At 37.6% G+C, this 19676-nt stretch overlaps 3 protein-coding genes across 3 annotated transcripts; all 3 read right to left on the bottom strand.

Moving 5' to 3' along the window:
* Positions 1-248: 248 nt before the first annotated feature.
* Positions 249-9103, bottom strand: copb2 (COPI coat complex subunit beta 2). The gene is made up of 22 exons (XM_077518145.1): positions 8950-9103; positions 8446-8583; positions 8240-8326; positions 7986-8112; positions 7746-7894; positions 7442-7588; positions 7215-7314; positions 6984-7126; positions 6649-6848; positions 6465-6575; positions 6274-6362; positions 6075-6181; positions 5855-5998; positions 5316-5446; positions 4965-5172; positions 4740-4850; positions 2696-2910; positions 2487-2625; positions 1194-1331; positions 1030-1107; positions 789-929; positions 249-681 (listed from the first exon to the last, which is right to left on the bottom strand). The coding sequence occupies exons 1-22, from the start codon at positions 8950-8952 to the stop codon at positions 586-588; spliced, it is 2802 nt and encodes a 933-aa protein (XP_077374271.1). The 5' UTR covers positions 8953-9103; the 3' UTR covers positions 249-585.
* A 945-nt stretch (positions 9104-10048) lies between these two features.
* Positions 10049-10927, bottom strand: rbp2b (retinol binding protein 2b, cellular). Its single transcript, XM_077518149.1, has 4 exons — positions 10764-10927; positions 10492-10670; positions 10211-10312; positions 10049-10118 (listed from the first exon to the last, which is right to left on the bottom strand). Exons 1-4 carry the CDS (start codon positions 10834-10836, stop codon positions 10065-10067), a joined length of 408 nt encoding a protein of 135 aa, XP_077374275.1. The 5' UTR covers positions 10837-10927; the 3' UTR covers positions 10049-10064.
* Positions 10928-12173: 1246 nt separating this feature from the next.
* rbp1.1 (retinol binding protein 1, cellular, tandem duplicate 1) lies at positions 12174-19080 on the bottom strand. Its single transcript, XM_077518150.1, has 4 exons — positions 18819-19080; positions 18412-18590; positions 16318-16419; positions 12174-12686 (listed from the first exon to the last, which is right to left on the bottom strand). The coding sequence occupies exons 1-4, from the start codon at positions 18889-18891 to the stop codon at positions 12636-12638; spliced, it is 405 nt and encodes a 134-aa protein (XP_077374276.1). The 5' UTR covers positions 18892-19080; the 3' UTR covers positions 12174-12635.
* Positions 19081-19676: the final 596 nt, after the last annotated feature.

Below are 19676 nucleotides of genomic sequence, written 5' to 3'. Positions count from 1 at the left end.
TCTTTTTTGCTACATAGACTTTATGACCACAAAAACGAATACGGATATGTTTGATAAATAGCAATAGCAAAATCATATAATGCAGTTTATTATTCTTATAAATTAAATAAACTTCTGGTAAGGCATTTCCATGCCAACATTTTTGCAAAGAGATTAATATAAAACATGAATTAAATGTAATTTAAGTAGTTCCTTCACGAGCCTCACACCTGCAATGAATTTGTGACCATACAGAATTAATTCAAATGTAAATATGTACAGCAACCGCAGTTTATTGGACTGAAAACACAATGATTTTCATCATAGATGAGGCAAAAATAATCATGACAACATATAGGTCAATATAATAAAGTGAAATGATCTCCAACAGTCAATATGTGGTGTACAAAATGGAGTCAGAAATACCGGCAGACATGCTGCCTACTATTCGTCTGAGGATAAACCATTACTGAGATCATGGTCATCTATTTCAATCTGTAGGTGGACAATACAACATTTTTAAAGTACAAAAAGGGAGTAGGGGTGTTTGGTCTCTGTTTTTAAATAAGCTCCAAGGTGGTCGACAGCAGAATTGGTGGAAGATTTCTAGTCCTCTAGAAAGTCATCATCCAGGTTAACATCACTGGTGTCGATGTCATCTACCTCCAAATTGTCGAGGTCAATTTCCAGTTCTTCCAGGACCTGCGCAAATACCCATCATTTTTTTTAACAGCTCCTCATCAATAGAACCAAATGCCAACCCCCTCCCAAATATAATAAATCAAGAGCATGTGATTGAGAAATTCTACCTTATCCTTTTCCGACTGGGAGAACATGGGGATTTCCTGCTGTGTCTGTGGAGGGACAGTTTCTGGCTCTGAAGGCGTAACTGTAGACTCCGCTGCAACTACAGGGGCTGACACTACAGGAGATTCTTCGCATGCCTCTGTCTGCAGAGTAAGGAATTATATTCAGTAAAGTTTATAAAAAATGCAATTAAAACTCCTGATCAAAAGGTGTCCTCGAGTGGTCGGATAACGCGTTACAAACCTCAAAAGCAGAAACCTGCAGCATCCCTTTGGGCTCGTATCCTTGAGCCTCCTCTAGAATATTCCGGTCTTCATTTAGCTGAAGGTAAACATTAAGAGTTGTATAAAGAACAAGTTGAAAATGAGTTCTTTAAGCAGCACTTTGATTGTATTGTGTCAACTCACAGTGACCAGCGGATAGTCGCTGGCGGGTCTGGTGGCGCCTGAGCAACTCTGTCTGAGGTAATCCTCAGCTGCAAATGCTTCTTTCAGACCAGGAAACAGGTTCTCATATTCTGTAGGATCTGCTAAGGATTCAGCAGCCTGCACGACAAATACGTTGAAATTATTTTAGCAGATGTGAGTTAAGTCATTGAAATCAGATGTGATAACCACTAGGGATGTAACGATAACGGCAATATCGTGATATTGCGATATTAAACCTGCCACAATATTTCGTCGTTGTCATGTCACAATATTAAAAACAGCGCATCTGTTTAAAAAGTCAGGTTGATTTCCATTTGTGCAGTTCTCGCTACCTCTGGTGGCAGTTTTTTTTTTAGTGCAGTTTAATTTTCACAAGGCATGTTTTGGCCTTTCTATGTTTAAAATCCACAATCAGATGGATTCAGATGGGGCACGTAATATGCTTGTGAACCGAGTCAATATGTGGAGGAACTCAATATGTGAGTGCATTAGCTATTAAGTGCTATTTGAGATTGTAGGTTGTTTATATGAATTGCTGTAATGTAAAAAGCTCAATATATATATATATTTTTAAATATGAACTAATTTTTAACAATATTGTTAAAATATTGTCTTTTTTTGTATCGCCAACCTCCCCACAATATAGTGATAAATATCGTATCGTGACCTTCATTTCGTAATCATATATCGTGATGTTTGGATATCGTTACATAACCACTAAAATTTAGGGCTGTGCAAATAATCGAAATTCAATTACAAAATCAGCATAATCGCAAAAAAAATAAATAATAATTTTTGAGTTGTTTAAATTTATATTATTTTTTTTTAAATAATAAAACAACTAATTTAATACAATTGGATTCATCCAAAAGGAACTTGCATAATTATAGTGTTTCAAAGAATTTTGTCTTAATATTTTTTTTATTTTTTTAATGTTTAAACATTCTCTTGTTTTGTACCAAAAAATAAATGATCGTCCTACTGCACAGTGCACAAGCTATCTGCACTCCAATTTCAAGTTTTTGCCAATAAATAAACATATATATTATAAATTCTGTTTGATCCAAAAGGAACTTACATAATTAGTGTTTCTATATTTTTTAATTGGTCTTAATATTTTTAAATGCTTAAACATTTTCTTTTTTTTGTACCAAAAAAATAAATAATCATTTGAATAATCGTTATTTCAGTTATTACCAAAATAATCGTGATTATTTTTTCCATAATCAAGTAGCCCTACTAAAATTAAAACAAATTTTCCACCGCACTTACCTTCTGGTTGACCTTGGCCAAGTTTTCCCTCCACAGTTTGACCACACGGGATACCTGGCTGGGCAGGTATGTGCGAGCCAGGAATGCAGCTTCAGGTAGGCGGTTGGTTCTGATCAAAAGCTCCAAACATTGGTCCAGTCTATGAGGAAGTGAAACACTGGTGAACTTGCCCACAACATCAGGACCCTTCCGTCACATGTCGTACTTACTTCCCCTGCAGGAAGTAGGTCATGAAAGCCACATTGTTCTTGCCATCCCTTTCGGCACCCTCGGCCAGCTTGCCCACCATAGGGGCGTTACCCGAAGCGGTGGCGAGGAGGAGCAGGCCGCCGTAATCCTGTGCATGATGCAGACACTCCTGGGCCAGGCCAAATTGACACTTACTAATGGCCAGCTCTGCCAACTGCTTCCACTTCTGCTCCGACTAAGAGGGGCAAAGAAAGACGCATGTAGGTCAATTCAGAACGTTTACAAAAAAATATGTGCCAGGATGCTAAACATTCTATGCCGGTAAAAAAGAAGGCTAGCCAATCAGACACGTCTCTTTGAGAATACTTCACATTGTACAGTGGTGCATTGAGATACAAGCGACCTTGTAGTGTTCATTTTATCCGCCATTTTAGTCCAGTTTCAATCACGCTTGCTAGTTTTTAACATTGTCAATTTATCCTCATCCTGTTTTTATTTAGTCCATTTTTAGTTGACTATAAATCTAGAATTTTAGTCTTTATTTTAGCTCAAGAAAACAATTGTATTCATCTAGTTTTAGTCAACAAAAACGTCAAAGTTTTAGTCTACTTTTAGTCAGGACAAGCATTTTACCCCTGTATATTCTTGTCAGTAGATAATCTAAAACTATTTCACATAAAATTTTCTCATCTTTTTTATGCAAAACAACTTCACACACAATTACAGTACATCAACAAGTGGCTACTATGACTCCATGCTATGAGCTAGTAGGTTAGTCAGCAAGAGTTAGTGGTCGGATTAACACTATTGTTGGAAGGTTCTAGCCGTTGCATTGTTACGTTCTAACTAGGGATGTAACGATAAGCGCTATATCGTGATATTCAACTGCCACAATATCGTCGTCGTCATGTTCAATATTTAATTAAATGCAACACATCTGTTATAAAAGTCAGGTTGATTTCCATTTGTGCAGTTCTAGCACCCACTGGTGGCTAGTTTTTTAGTGCAGTTTAATATTTCATTAGGGACGTTTTGGCCCTTCTATCTAAACCTACACTAATTGTCAGATGAAGGGGAACATAATATGCCTGTGAAGCAAGTTAATATGTGGAGGAACTCAATGTGTGTGTGCATTACATAACATCATAATAATAATAATAAAAATAATAATAATAATAATAAAATATCAAAACATAATAATATTAACATGACATTGATGTTATGTACAAAATCACAATATTGTGCTTTTTTTTTTTAGTATGACTTCATTTTTTTTTTTTTTATACAATATTGTGACCTTTTTTTTTTTTAATATCGCTAACCTCGCCACAGTATCGTGATAATTATCGTATTGTGAGCTTCATATCGTGACCATATCGTATTGTGACGATTGGGTATCATTACATCCCTAGTTCTAACTATAATTTACCTTTTTTTGTCTTTTTTTTTTTTTAAAATCTTTTACCGTGAAATCCATCTCCTGTCTGTCCTATGTGTTTGTGCATGTTGCACTCGCTAGGTGCAGATTTGAAAGGGGGCGTATCCTGTGTGTCACATGACAGCGTCACAGATTAGCAGACAATATTTTACGAAATCATATAATTTTCGTCTTGTTTTTGTTCATGAACTAAAATCTCCAGAGATTTTAGTCCAGTTTTTATTAAGTGTAGTACATTTTTGTCTCGTCTTCATTAGTCGACAAAAATGCATACTGATTTAGTGCCAGTTATTTTTTATTAATGAGGGTTTTATTATAGTCTCGTCTAGTTTTAGTCCGGTGAACAATGTGTGTTGACAAAATTATTTTTGTTTAGTTTTCATTGATGAAATTAACACTGTGATCTAGTAATTTATCATGATAGGTCCCATCATTTGGCTGATTATTTGGTTAGACCTGCGAGCATAAAAATAAAACAAATAATAATAATAATCTAGATACAAGCACGGTATGGTGCCTGGAACGGCATTTCCACGAGAGACACAATTATGTGAAGTTATGTATGTGGGTGCTGAACAAATATCAAGTATCTGAAGTCACAACGATATTCTTAAAAGAGGTTTTACCTCGGCTTCTACAGCTAGCTGGTAGGCAATCTTCAATTCTCCTAGCTGCAAGGCTAGCTCAAACCTGTGCTCAGGATCTGTGGACACAGCTAACGCCTGCTGCTTGAACCCCTAGGAAACCAGAAGGGAAAAAAAAAAACTTTAACATGGTAATAAAAGCCATCAATCGAACTAAATAACTGGTAATCAGCATTGGTAATGACAGTCAATGCAGTGCGTCCTGACCTGTTTTTCCAGGAAGTGGGCCACTCGGGTCCGCTGCTCTTTAGGAATTGTGGGCAGCACCTTGTCAGCCATCCCAAAGTCCCTTCTCATGACAGCGGTTTGATACTCCAGAACCGAGACCAGGAGGGAGTAGCTGACAATGTTGAGCTCCTTGTCTCCCAGGTACAAACGGTCATCTTTGGGTATGTAACCCAGTAAATACATGGTTCTGCGTAGAAAAGGGGTATCTTCGATGATGGAGCAGTTTTGTGTTACAACCGTCATCCATCCATTTCCTTAACTGATTATTCCTCACAACAGTCATTTGTCTTGAAAATAAAGTTTTAAGGTTGCTTGAGATAAATATCAGACCTATCCAGGTGAGCAATAGTGACTATCTCTCCTCCTACGAAGTAATTGAGTCTGTTCACAGAGCTGGTGTAGATGAAGCAGTCACCAACCCAGAGTCCGGTCTTCACGATCTCCTGGATCTCTCCCTGGACCTGAACCAAGAGAAAATCCATGAACTAAAAATGTAGTGTATGAGTCTGTAGCATTTTGTGAAATCAGAGACACTTTATGAGACAACATTCACACTCAACTCATAATGATGTATGAGTGAACTAAAGGGGGGATGGTAGTGTTTTTACCTTAATCGCTAACATGCTAATGCTAATCGTGATTGCTATCTGTTTAGCATAGGCTCATTTTGTCAGTGTTATTAATGCATATGTACAGAAGATAAAATGGAGTACTAATATCTACTCAATTCAACTCATGTTCAACCTTAGTAGATTAACAAAAAATAGAAAAAATATTGTGATTATATGATGGAATAATCAATAATAATAATAATAATAATAATAATAATCTATTTTACAATGATTCGATAGTGACAGCCCTACACAAACCTCAAACGCATCCTCAATGCCGTCCTCCGTCACGTCTTCGTTGTTCTCCTGTGAGGCAGCTACTTTATCGGCCATGTAGCGAAGGATGAAGAAAGACTCTTCGGTAGCGATGCAGACCAACTCGCCAGAGTCGGACCAGAAGATCTGCACACGGGAACAATAAAACTGAGTGATGCAAAGGTGAGGTAATAGAGGTGAGGTAAGATAGTGGAGGACTTACATGTTTAGGTTGGATCTCAATGCGGCGGATCAGCTCGGTGTTCTCCCAGTCATAAAACGCCAGACCATTCACTGATCTCACCCCGAGCAAGAAACCACCGTAGATACCTGAAGGGTACAAAAGAAAGGACACATTGTTTTGTTATGTTTTTTTTTGGTCACTAACGGTATTTCAACAACATATTGAGCCTTGCCATTACCCTCAGCACCAAAGTCAGGCTTAAAGGTTTTCTTTTCCTTGAAATTCTTGAATATTTTCACAACACTGTTGCTTTCTCTAATGGAATATCTGTTCAAATGTGAAGAGGCACATCAACAATCACATAAAAATCAATTAAGACAGTGAATAAATCGTAAATCATCCCAGCCAGACTTTTCAGTGAACACTTACTCAGATGAGTCGTGTGCCCACACGAACTCCTGTGCTGAACCGAAGCTCTTATTCCTCAGAGCCATGGCGGTATATATGATGTACTCGCCATCGCCACACACCACAACAAACCTGACGAATGAGAGCGCAAAATGAAAGCAGGTCGCTCAGAGAGGCTAAAATTGTTGGTGCACCTGTAGCTTACCTCCCATTGGGGTTATGCTGAATGGTTTGAGGGTATATTTCACAGCTGCCCATGTCTTTGACGGCCAGTGGGAGCCTCTCGCCATCCTTGATCTCGGCATCACCCATCGCCTTCAAATTGGCCTGCTGGATTTCACTGTGCTTGGCCCAGATAATCTTCCCGCTGGTGTCCATTGACATGGCCGGCTCCTCACGCCCCACCTGCAGAAAAATCATTAAAATTAAAAACTAGTAAATGGTATTTCAATTGAGTCATTGGTATGAGTAAAGAGAAATACATACGTTTATTTACTATCCTTATAATAACATTTCTTACAAATACAGCCCTGTACTCACTTTGATAATGATACTGCCTTCATCATAGCCCAGCGCAACATTGTTGGAGCCCCTGAGGCCGCATACGCACCAAACTCGCTCCATGCCATAATTGAGGGTGCTTTCCAGGCGGTACGTGCTCGAGTGCCAAATACGTACCGTACCTTCAGCGAGAAGAGATGCCGTAAAAAGCAAAGCTTAGTAAAGACGAACGAGAGTTGAAAGCAGAACACAGGATTTATTCCAGCTCACCATCTTCGGACCCGGTGATGATTATCGGCAGCTCTGGGTGGAAGCTGACACATGACACGTTCTGGGCATGGCCCTCCAAAGTTTGAACACAGGTCTTGTTCTGGAATAGAGGTGACAGATATTATTAATGAATAGAAATTATGTATTTAGATGACTGAAATAACTGTGAATTCTACTTTTAATATGTTTTTAAAGGACAAAAACAATAGCAAAGCAAAATATCGTACCTGGTAGTCCCAGATTTTGACCTGGCGGTCATCAGCACCTGATATCAGGTAGGGCTTGTCTCCGCCACTGTAATAGTCAATACAATTAACCCCTTTCTCATGGCCTTCCAAAGTAAAGTTGGGAGACGACGAGCCCAGCTGCCAAACCTGAAACAACACAAAGGACGTGACTAAATGAGCTTTAACACACTCAGTGGTTCTTTAATGGAACAACATGGAAAATTTCTATACATATTTTGACTTTTTAACTACTACACTGGATCTCTTGATGAGACCATGCATGGAATCCATCAGCAGATCTCACCTTAATAGTCCTGTCAAGGGAGGCACTGGCAAACTGATTATTGTCCTTCGGGTTGATGACGATCTGCATGACATAATGTGTGTGACCCTCAAACACTTGGCTGCAGGACCACTTCTTGTCCCAGTCCCACAGCTTGATCAACATATCATCTACACAGAGATGGGCACAACGTTTAAAAAGTGCACTACTGGAGAAATACATTTGCATGGTTGGTGGCGTTAGTTCTAAGAACAAGTATACCGCTGCTGGTGAGGATGTAGGATTGGGTCGGGTGGACGGCGATGCAACGGATGTAGTCGGAGTGTGCCTCAAACATGTGAACACGCTCCAAGGTGTTGTAGTTGAACACACGGATCTGCATGTCATCCTACCAAGAGAGACAATGACAACTTTTTACAGAATCTGACAATTAATAATTATAAGCACCAAGCTTCTTGCCTTTACTTGTTTGCTTTTGTTTCTGTCGCTAAAAGAGAGCGTTACAAGTTACTCACTGCTCCTGTGATGACCCAGTTCTTCCTGGCCACAAATTTAGATGCTCTGACGGGGAGGTCGCACACTTCAAAAGTCTTCACCAGAGTCTGACCAAAAATAATAATAATAATAATAATAAAAATGTTTCAGATGTTTCATTTTTAGTTGAATCAATTGTGTTAGTCTAACATCTACAAAGCTTATGCTCATGCATGGTTTACTGTACCTGTGTTTCGTGGTTCCACACACAGACGCTGCCGTTGTACAGACTGGCCAGCATCCATGGCTCGGTTGGATGAAGGTCTACACTCTTCACACGGTCAGACCTGGCTGTCAACCTCCGCTTAATGTCAAGCCTCAGCGGCTGAAAAATTGGGGGCGCAATGTTGTTTGTGTGCACACACTTCATCACATTAAAAAGCATTTAACGTTGGCGTACAATTACGACACAAATAGCTATGTCGCAGAACGTTTTAACGCATTAATCCGACAGCTAATTAGTTTGTTTACATACACTGGATCTTAACCTTTACATCAAGTCTTTCGACAACACTAAACGATTAATCAACCAAAGTTTGACATCAGACGATCTTTGCACACCAGCTAACTAGCAACTAAGCTGTTACCTAGAATACCTTGTTGGATATTTTCGTCAGGCCAAACAACAAATCAGCACAGCAAAAATAACTGAGGAAGTAAAATTATATGATCTACTTTCAGTTTTACTCACCATTTTTAATCACTGTTTCTTCGACACAAGATTAGTTTATGGTGTTGCGTGATCCAAATGTAGCGATTTCAGTGAACAGCACTGGACACTGACGTGGAACTTCCGGGAAAAGGAGTCTCGCGAGAGTGGGACGCGAACACAGTCGATGTGACGTGGCGAAGAGCTTTTCTTTTTCTTTTTTTTGAGCAATTATACACAAATAAGGCACTCGTATCATGTATCATCAAATGACAAATTACTTGACATCGATTGAGCATAAGCATTCTAACAATATAATTGAACAGAAAAAATAAAAGGAATAAAAAGACGTGGGGAAGAGCTGTGGAGACGACCTATTTGGGGGGCTTAACTTAATGCAAATAAAAACGTAATGTAGGTTATGATAGAAGTAGTTTGGAAAATATTCGTACAAGTGCTTTGCATATTTCTGTATTGATTAAAATATGCACCGCCAATCCTAAAATATATTAATTGCTTTTTACAAAAATGTCTTAATATGAGCACATACAATTAAAAACAAATGCACAAAAAAAAGAAGAAGAAGAAGAAGAATCCATTGATTCACATTTGGGATGTGTCACCTTCTTGAGGGACCTTAAGTAAAATTAGGGAGTAGTGTTACTAACTTCTTGCATGCTTTTAAGTTTAAGGATAGTAACATGTATGCCCTAATTTTAATTTATATATTAGGGTCTACCTGTGCATGCCGATGTATTAACACAGTAAACAACATACACAACCAATTCAAAATTTATTAATACACCTTTTTTATGTGAAGAGGGGGCTAAAAACATGTTGCTGGTTGACATAAGCAACAGCTAAACCGAATGAATCCAAATTACAGTACTGAAGAGCTTCTTTATTTCTTGAGCTGTGGCTGCAATGCAACAAATTCATATTTTAATGTAGCGTAACATCTGTTAATATAGATTTACAATCCATTAATAAATGTAATCTCAAAAGGTAAACATCCATTTTATAATACATTTTTTTTTTTACAATGTATCTAATTCAAATTGAAAAGTACACAATTAAATGCATATTTAAAGCTGCATAACAAGCTTATTGAGTGCTAAACATAGAAATAAAGAAAAAGACATTGAGCTGTTTGTCTTTTATTCTTTTCTCTTGAACACCTGTTGACAAACTACATCTTGACACGTCAACTCCTGTGTGGAGAGCAATGATTGATGACAAATGTATAAAAATCTGAGACTTACAAGACAACAAATCTTGGAAGATCATCATTTTCTATACCCACCAGGTACATTTTATCTCCTTCAATCCAGTGCTTCCAGCCACGATTGGCTTTCTCACCTTTCTGGATGCAAACAAGACTGTCCCCTTGCCAGGTCACCAAACTCTGCAGACAACATTATCATAATTGGATGATAGGGCAGGTGACAGAGACGGAAGGTTTGTAGGAAAAAGCTGGGAATCGAGCCCTTGTATGCCAAAGCCATTATTATGTCCAGCACAGGGGGGGCCTTCGTTTTTCTATAGGATCTCATCTTGTGCTCCACATACAATATGTCAACTCACCTTGACATTTCTGTTGTCGACTCCCTTTGTGAACTCATTAAACTCCACTCCTACAGTGAAGGCCAGCTCATAGTTCCTGAAGGTGCTCAGTGTTTTAAAGTGAAACACGTCTCCCTCTTGGACAATCACTTTGGTCTGAGCCAGACAGCCAGCAATTTTTCGCGTTGCAAAGTCAATATCTATGAAGAAATGATACACTGTACATTCGTCTTGAATGGGCGTTACACGTCACCTTGTGAATGTACGACATACCAAAATATGCAACATCTTACCCAGCGCTTTCATATAATCGTCAAATTTCTCATTGCTCTCCAGGATCCATTTGCCACTGAAGTCCACAGGCATAGTTGCAGCTTGTGACGCTGTTTTTGTGTTTGGTAGACTTTAATCAGTGAGAGGATGGGGTGATCTTTTGCTTTGATGCAAGTGGAGAATCGGGGAAGGGGGAGTGGTGGTCATGAGGACACAAAACTATTAATAAGTCACTTTATAATTTGCAGTGGATTGGCAAAGTCACTTGTTTTGGAGGGGGAGGTGGAAGTTTGGGGGAAAGAATCATTTGGTCTTTGCACGCTCAATGGGGAGCTTCCTGAGGCCACGCAAACACACAATGTGGCAAAGTCACAGTGATATGACTGTTTACATCCAGTCACCTCAAATCTGAAGTCTGGACAGTTGGCCTAAACAGTATCAAAAGCATTGATCTACTTCTACAACCTACATTCTAATATTTTTTCTTTAAATGAAGTTGTATATTATGTATTACCAACTGACTTGTGTGACTGCACCCTGTGACAGTATAATGTTTTTTTTTTTTTTTTGGACCCCGCCTACTGCCCGAAGCCAGCTGGGATAGGCTCCAGCACCCCCGTGACCCTTGTGAGGAATATGCGGTTAAATGTAATGGATAAGGACTTATAACTTATACTAATATATCTGTGCACTTGAGATAAACACGTTTTCTTTATTTTATAATGTTAGTAAGAACAACTTTAGTATATTATGATAGAAAGAAGCATTAGGGAGTAGGACTAGACAAGTTTTTGTACTTCTTCCTACTCCTTTTGAACATGTAAATTATGATACTATTGACAATTTCTTTTCTTTCTTTTTTTTTAACTACAATTTGTATTTTATATTTATGATGTGTTTATATGTTCAATAAAACCCAATCCAACCAAACCAAAGCTCTATACTATAGAAAATGCATGGATGGATGATTTTGTGCTGCAGTCTACCGAATAAAGTTCAAACAAAAAATTAAACAATAAAATAAAAAAAGAAATAAAATATTTTCTGCATGTAATTGAAATAGCGTTTTATTGTTTCCTTTTTAAATACAAACCAAGGCAGTTCCTCCGCTATATCTTAAACCAAAATGTCACAGTCTTCACATTGGCATACAGGATGTTTAGTTGTGTGACATTATGAGCGAGAGAGAGAGAGAGAGAGAGAGAGAGAGAGAGAGAGAGAGAGAGAGAGAGAGAGAAACATGATCAAAGTGTACACTAACTATTATCAGGGTGCCAACTTGCCAAGATGCTGAAACTATAATGACGTCATTGACTCACTCGTAATGGCTACAGTGTGAACTGAAACAAACAACTGTACTTTTTTAGTCATTTAGTTTGCCATTGGCAAATTTGTCCTTTAATTAACCACTCAAAGGGCAGATGACAAGACAGTGTTGGATTTCATTTTATTTCATTTTTACTATCACAGCGACACAGTCCCAAAAGAATTGGGAGGGAAGTAATTTATTTACATGCATTGTAACTGACACCCTTACTAAAGACACTTTCATCCCTCGACTACACTCCACTTCGTTGCGTCCAGATCCATCCAGTGCGGTCCACCTGTTTGATAAGCAACACTTAACAGCCTCTATGCTTCTAATGCGTACAGATAAGTTGATTAAAACAGCAGCCACCCTGAGCCAGTTCGGGGTGCGACACGAAATGCATGCCTGGGCTTCGACTGAGCAATGGAAGATCCAGTCAATGTTTTATTAGTGGCTTAATATCAGGGAGTAAATTACCGTACATAAGGGGGTGGGAATGTAGATGAGTGCATGAATGGACTAATTGGGAAGTTGTATGCTATGTCAACTGTGGGGTACCGTCTCGTTGGGTATAGGAACCACTTTAGGACTTCTTGAAGACCTGCTTGGAGACCACTCCTCCAGCTCTAAGCTCCTGTGAACAAATAAAACAAGTTGAGGAGGGAGCAACATACTGCAGTATTGGCTCATATATTGGAACTGCGCTCACAGTAATGGATCAAACGACCTTATGTAAGAATTAAGAAGAAAAGCAGGTCTCAGTAACCATAATAAAGTCTCACCAAAATTGGGGAAAAAACAAAACAAAACAAAACCAAAAACAAACAAACAAAAAAACAAAAGCGGTCATGTGGGGTCTCTAACATACAAAGAGCTTTGCACTAAACTCTCTTCAACTGTGATATCCTTTTAAATAGGGCTGAGCAAATAATCAAATTCAAATTGAAATTACAACGTAATACAATGGAAAATTTTAAATTACAAAGGCTACAAATTTTTTTTTGGGGGGGGGGGGGGCTTAAAATGCTTTATTTCAGTAGGCTGTCAGAGTTTATTCTTATATTATTTATATATTAGTGCTTAAGATATGCAGTCCATGTGTTTTCATGTTAATATTTCGAGAGAAACACAAAGTTGAAGTGATAAAGTCAAAGATTTCTTTGCATTATTGTTAATCTGGTAATCTGATTTATGACCAAGGCTCAAAATAACTTTTTTTTTTTTTTGTAGAGCAGTTTTCGTAACCAATGACTTGAAGATAAACATTCTAATTTTGAGGAGTAATCTTTTTCCTGGTTAATCCCAAAGATGTGTTGATGTATGAGTATTGTTGCTGTTTTATCAAACAATAAAAATATGACAAGATAACAAATGAACGGTTGCTTTTTTACACAACTAATAATTTTCTATTCTTAAATTCACGCTGAGCATAGCAGTAAACTATTTTCTTGAATAGAAAGATGTTCAGTGGGGCCATTTCAAACACAAATGCAAATTTAAGATTCAATTTAGCATAGTTAAGTAAATAGTCTTTCACCAAAGCTAAACTTTGGGGAGTAACTGTCATGTAATTTTGAGAACATTTGTTATGCAGATAGCAAACCAAAACTCAGGATTCTATTGTGAAAACGGACATACACTTATAACATTACTGATATTATTAGTATTTTAGCTGCTTAAAGATTTATTATAACACTTCAACACGAACACTATTCGTTAGTCCTATGGCGTTCTGCATTGTTTGTTAGACTTGTGCTAAATGGATTTATCTAAAATTACGTGGTTTTCTTAAGAACACAACTTGTAATTAATTCTCTTTGTTTTATGTTCAGTTCGATAGTAAACTTCAATTGGGAGCGTCAAACATCTTAAAGCCTCCTTTTTGTATCATTTTATTTTGTATCGTAAGTTTTTTGCTGGAAAGCCAAAGCAAAATATTGTGTCACTTGTATCTCAAGACACCACAGTACTTGTCTTCAGTGAACCTAACAAATGATTTTGAAATGTGGGAGGAAGCCAGCGAATGTTCTATCACGTTATGCCACCAGCACAGTAGAGAAACAAAAATGCATTATTTGTAGTCAATAAATACTTTAGGGGCCAATTATTTGAAACCTGCTAAAGTCCTGTGCCATAAGGGGGAGAAAAATGTTGACAATTAGAAAATAATATTTCCAATTTGCCATTGAATTGGTGGCTCAATGATGAGCCCCAAAATCCAATGGGTGGAATGTTGTCACGCAGGCTTCTGTCTTGTAATACCGTTTCCTACCACCAGAGATCGCTGCTGCTTTAAAAATCAAACGCTCCATCCGTCTCTCCCACGACTACCTGAAATCATCACGTTGGGCTCTCGCTTCAATTAAATAAGGCAGTTGATTACTTTCCGTTTGGGCTTTGTAGGCCGCAATAACAAAGATGGAATTCTCATTATTCCGAGCCTGTGATATTGGTCATTATTTCATGAACTTCTTTTCACATGCTAATGCTTTCATTACAAACCACAATGAGGGGATGAGATAAGATTTTAAAGGAGAGTCAGTGACGTGCTTTTAACTAATTACTACTGCAAAGTCAAGAAAAGAACGTGTTCATGTTACTGCGGGGCAACATGGTGAAATAGTGGTCAGCATGTTTGCCTCAGTTGTAAGGTTTTGCGTTCGAATCACAAGTCCAGCCTTGCTCTGGATTTTCTCTGGCTATGGCTTCCTCATACGTTTCAAAAACCATGGTTAGTTGATTCACCACTAACTTACAGTGCATATCTTTAAGCGACATTGTTTTAAAGGCAAGTCTTACTAAAGAAGATGGCAGTAATGCACCAAAAGTACTTGTCAACCGCTAAAATTGAGTAATCAAAGCTAGCAAGTAGCTCGCTATTTTAGCATTCGCCGCAACAATGATTTACTATTTACAGCAATAAACCACCACGGTTTCTACCTTGGCTACAATGAGATACGGGATTCTGGTTAAAGGAAGCCATTTTAAATTAAAAAGAAAAGCTTTTCCGTAGTAAGAGGCGGAAGTTTCGAATCTAACCAGATCTCGTTTGGGTTTTGGGTTCGAGTTTGAGTGCTAATTTTAATATATACAAGTGTAAGTCGCCGAACCAGCCAAACTATGAAAACATGTTTTAAATAACTTCTTGACAAAGTACCGTAATCACACTTTGTCTCTTAGTTGCAGAACTGTGAGAGTGGGAGAAAGGGATGTTCTTATGATATACGTGTGTTTTAATTAAAAATATATATTTTTTTAATGTGTGTTGGGAGGGGTAAAATACAAATATCGCTGGCGTCGGGGAAAAACCTCATAAGTCAAACTTTGGCAAATTTCATATTTTTTTCAAAAATGTATACTATTGGTCCGTCTAGGCATGTTTTATTAACTATTGACCAACCTAAAGTGTTGCTCCATTTGATGATGCAATATATAAAAAAAAAAAAAAAAACCTGACCGTTTTGGGTTCTCCTGAAAAGCTGCGATGTTGGTGATTCATGGTGTTGCCCCGATGTCAGTGATCTATAAAAACTACATAGTCTCGTGTCTGTATGGCAGATTTTCACTTATCGTGGTTTTCTTTTCTTTTTTTCCCTTTTTTTAAAATACTTTATTTCGAACATTTAAAACAATACAACAAAAAAAAAAGAGCATAATTTGACAATTGTCAAAAAGGAACTGAGGCATTTAACCAAGCAATTCCACGAAACAAGTATGAAATACAACTTTTTTTCTTTCTTAATAATAATAACAATAATAACTACCAAAAAAAAGTCATTTACAAAAGAAAACAATTTGTTTTTGTTTGGGTTTTTTTTCCGAAATGGAATAGGATGAAGCAATTGCTAATCTAGTCCTCTCCCGATTTTACCTCACTTATTACTTGAACTCATTATTTGTAAATGCCTTAACAAACATTGCACTTTCAACAACTGCTTTGTTATTATTCCTCTCTAGTGTATTGAGAATTTTATTTGATTTTTTATACAATTTGTCTCTTATTTTCTGGAACGTATCCCTACATAAAACTGTAAGCTGAAACATCTTCAGTTAATGTGCAATTGGATTTATAAAGAAACTCTGATAAAGCCTTAAAACGTAAATGAAGACATTTTCTGTTCAGCACATCACAAGTGAAGTTCCTCGGAGTTGCATGAGAAAATACATGCGGCGCGCATATGCGCCGAGAGGCATTTAATGATTTGGATGAAAGTATCCAAAATGTGCGATTTGTATTCATGGCAGGGGGGCCGACGTGTCCTTACCAGATGAAGCTCGTCTCCGTCCACCCAGTGGGTCCAACCTCTGCCTTCAATCTCTCCTTTCTGCACACACACCAACTTATCTCCTTCCCAGGTGATGGTGGTCTGCGTGTGCGGGTCAAGATGAGAGATTTATTACATTAGTATATCTGGACAGCAATCAGGCCCAACAGTATAATCAATGGCACCCGTGGTTAACATACACATGTAAACACGCTGCCTGTCAACAATCTGATAAAATCACTTCATAAAAGGATGCATGTGACCTTCACGCTCAGCCTTTAAATAAGATTATAGCTTATCTGTAATCAGCCTACCAGGAAACAAAAACGCTATTTTGCTCTCAAGGTATAAAGGTTCTCTTTCAGAATTCAATGTCACGGTTGGATTACATCAAGTACAATGGGATTAATTCTATTAATATCAACTGAATTTATTACATCATTAATGTTTGTATCTGACAGCTGTGTGAGTGCAGCACTGCATATTCATTTCTTGCCAGAGGCCAAGGCCTTCGCTGACGCCCTAAACAAAATCAGAGGGACTAAACTACATTCACAACCAAAAATTTGAATATTTAGTCCACAAAAATTAGACTAATTTATTCCCAAAAGTCCATTCTCTTCATTTTCAGTGTTCGTCTGGGCTGCACTGCTTCTACTGCATGTTAGATTTTTATTTTTTTTGTCCAATCAGGTTTCAGCTTCCATATCAACTAGGGATGTAATGATGTCCAAACATCACGATACGATATCACAATATGAAGCTCACGATACGATAATTATCACGATTTTGTGGGGGGTGTTGGCGATATTTAAAAAAGGTCACAATATTGTTAAAAAAAAAAAAGGCTGATACCCAAAAAAGCACAATATTGTGCTTTTGTACATAACACCAATGCATGTAAACCACCTACTATTTCTAAAAACAATATTGAGGCGCTGACATGCAAGCACACATTGAGTTCCTTCACATATTGACTCGCTTCACAAGCATATTACGTTCCCCTTCATCTGACAATTAGCACAGATTTTAAACATAGAAGGCCAAAACATCCCTAATAAAAATTTAATTGCACTAATAAATTAGCCACCAGAGGGTTCTAGAACGGCACAAATGGAACTCAACCTGACTTTTTTAACTGATGTGCTCCCTTTAAATATTGTGAACATGACGACGACGACGACGACGACATTGTGGCAGTTTTAATATCACAATGTCACGATATTGCCATTATCGTTAAATCCCTAATGTTAACTGCCCAGAACCTTCACAATCAGTCCTGCTGGCCCATCTAACTTAAACTATATACGAAAAGGGAACGTTTCCATCAGTAAACAGATTTCAAATTCACAAGCTGGCCCAGGATGACATCAGCATTTTTCCATCTTCTGATTGGCCAAATTTGATGTGTAAAACAAGTTAGTACACTAACTTGATCTGAACCAGTGGCCGGTTAAAATTTCAATTATTACATTCCACAATTAAAAAAAATCAGCATTATCGTAAAAAAAAAAAATAAAAAAAATACTAATACTAGTTTTTGAGTTGTTTAAACTTATACATTTGCACCTTTTTTACATTTTAAAATAACTAATTTAGTACATTTTGTTTCATCCAAAATAAACTTGCATAATTATAGTGTTTCAAAGAATTGTATTTGTTTTAAATTAATATTTTTTTATGTTTAAAATTTTCTTGTTTAGTACCAGAAAAGAAATGATCGTCCTACTGCACAGTGCACATGCTGCACTCCAAGTTCAAATTTTTGCCAACATAAATAAATACATATTATTATAAATTGTATTAGGTCCAAAAGGAACTACTATAATTATTGTGTTTATATTTTTTAATTGGTCTTAATAATTTTAAATGTTTAAACATTTTTTTGTTTTGTACAAAAAAATAAAAAATAATCGTTCGAATAATGTGATTTCTATTTTTGCCAAAAATAATCGTTATGACATTTAATACAATGTCTGTTTCTCTTGCATTTTCTCACCGGATCAAATCATATGTTGCAGGTTTCTCAATTGGTGAACGATCCAAACATCACAATCAGCCTTGTTAGCACAACACATTAGTCCAGCTACTCACCATACACTTCCTGTCATCCACCCCGGACAGATCCTCCTCGAACTCTTTGCCCACATAGAAATCCATGTTGTAGTTTTTGAAGGTACTGAGGGTTTTGATGATAATGTGATCCCCGTCGTGGACGATGTCCTTGTCCGGCTTCAGCAAAGTGGCAATTTTTCTGATGGCGACATTAACATCTGGAGAAGAAAATGCATTTTTATTTACTCGCAACCAAATAATTGTACTCTTTTTACTTTTATTCGTAAGATGATGTAGAAATGTATTGCTAAATAATACAATGTGGCAATCCTGGACAAATAAATTAAAAGACCCATTTCACAATTATAGAAGCTAATCACTTGTGTTTTAGAGATAGCAATGTATTTTTGAAATAATGGTGAGTGATGATCAAGGACCAAACTCACCAAGAGCCTTGAGGTACTCCTCAAAGTTGTCATTGGAAATCATTTTCCAGTATCCGTTCAGATCCACAGGCATTTTGGCAGTTCTCCCGAGGTTCCCTTACTCTCACTTGTCAAGGTTTGCAGTGGAAGGCCACTTGTGCTCGAGTGCAAATCCCACCGTCAGAATCTCCCATTTGAACCAAACGCAAACCCTAATCCGATTACTCGCCAGTTTTTCATTTTTCTTGTCACCTCCCATTTCCCAGCTCATGGTAAAAATCACGCAACAGTCCAAGCATCGCTACGATTTATCCTGCGCAGGCCCACGTAATATACAATGCAACTTGTGTGTGCTTTATTTCGCAGCGTGCTTACATCGTCTGTGAGGGATTAGCATGAATGAACTTCCTTCAGGTGCAAATATATAATGCCACGCGTTGGCCCTGAGCCCGGATTCATTCTTCTAATTAGATTCTTTCAGTAAGAAAAAAAAAAAAAAAAAGACACATACATGCATCTATTTCAACAGCCTGAATGAGTTCCACAAGCACAATCATCTGAGCTAAAAATTACCTAACAGGACAAAGAAATGGAACACAATAGGTTGGTCGTCTTAAAAACACTAATTTAATTTCGTAATCTCACATTGTGGGCCCACTGCAGCGAAATTCTTTTACAAAGAGGCTCTTTTAAAAATAAATGCCAGCAAGTGTCAGTTGCAAGGTGGCTTTCAGAAGTCAGCAGGAAATACCTCCTAGAGTTTAGCAACTCTCAGCAATACTTCAAGACCTGGCAGACGCACAGAAACTAAGCAACTAAAACACCCGTCCATATTACGGTCAAGGGTGAGCTGGAGCCTATCCCAGCTGACTTTGAGTG

This window comes from Festucalex cinctus, chromosome 1 (assembly GCF_051991245.1).
Source record: "Festucalex cinctus isolate MCC-2025b chromosome 1, RoL_Fcin_1.0, whole genome shotgun sequence".
NCBI lineage: Eukaryota > Metazoa > Chordata > Actinopteri > Syngnathiformes > Syngnathidae > Festucalex > Festucalex cinctus.
This window is presented reverse-complemented; position numbering and strand designations above follow the sequence as displayed.

What these genes read in the sequence shown, in the direction of transcription:
- copb2 (XM_077518145.1), bottom strand. An exon ending in TCAAAATCTGGGACTACCAG is followed by an intron (nt 7,315 to 7,441) that starts GTACGATATTTT and finishes CCTCTATTCCAG; the next exon opens with AACAAGACCTGTGTTCAAAC. An exon ending in GCCTGACTTTGGTGCTGAGG is followed by an intron (nt 6,182 to 6,273) that starts GTAATGGCAAGG and finishes TGTACCCTTCAG; the next exon opens with GTATCTACGGTGGTTTCTTG.
- rbp2b (XM_077518149.1), bottom strand. Translation starts at nt 10,836, where the DNA reads ATGCCTGTGGACTTCAGTGGCAAATGGATCCTGGAGAGCAATGAGAAA. An exon ending in TCGACAACAGAAATGTCAAG is followed by an intron (nt 10,313 to 10,491) that starts GTGAGTTGACAT and finishes TGTTGTCTGCAG; the next exon opens with AGTTTGGTGACCTGGCAAGG. An exon ending in AAGGAGATAAAATGTACCTG is followed by an intron (nt 10,119 to 10,210) that starts GTGGGTATAGAA and finishes CTCTCCACACAG; the next exon opens with GAGTTGACGTGTCAAGATGT.
- rbp1.1 (XM_077518150.1), bottom strand. Translation starts at nt 18,891, where the DNA reads ATGCCTGTGGATCTGAACGGATACTGGAAAATGATTTCCAATGACAAC. An exon ending in GGAGTACCTCAAGGCTCTTG is followed by an intron (nt 18,591 to 18,818) that starts GTGAGTTTGGTC and finishes TTTCTTCTCCAG; the next exon opens with ATGTTAATGTCGCCATCAGA. An exon ending in TGGATGACAGGAAGTGTATG is followed by an intron (nt 16,420 to 18,411) that starts GTGAGTAGCTGG and finishes CCGCACACGCAG; the next exon opens with ACCACCATCACCTGGGAAGG.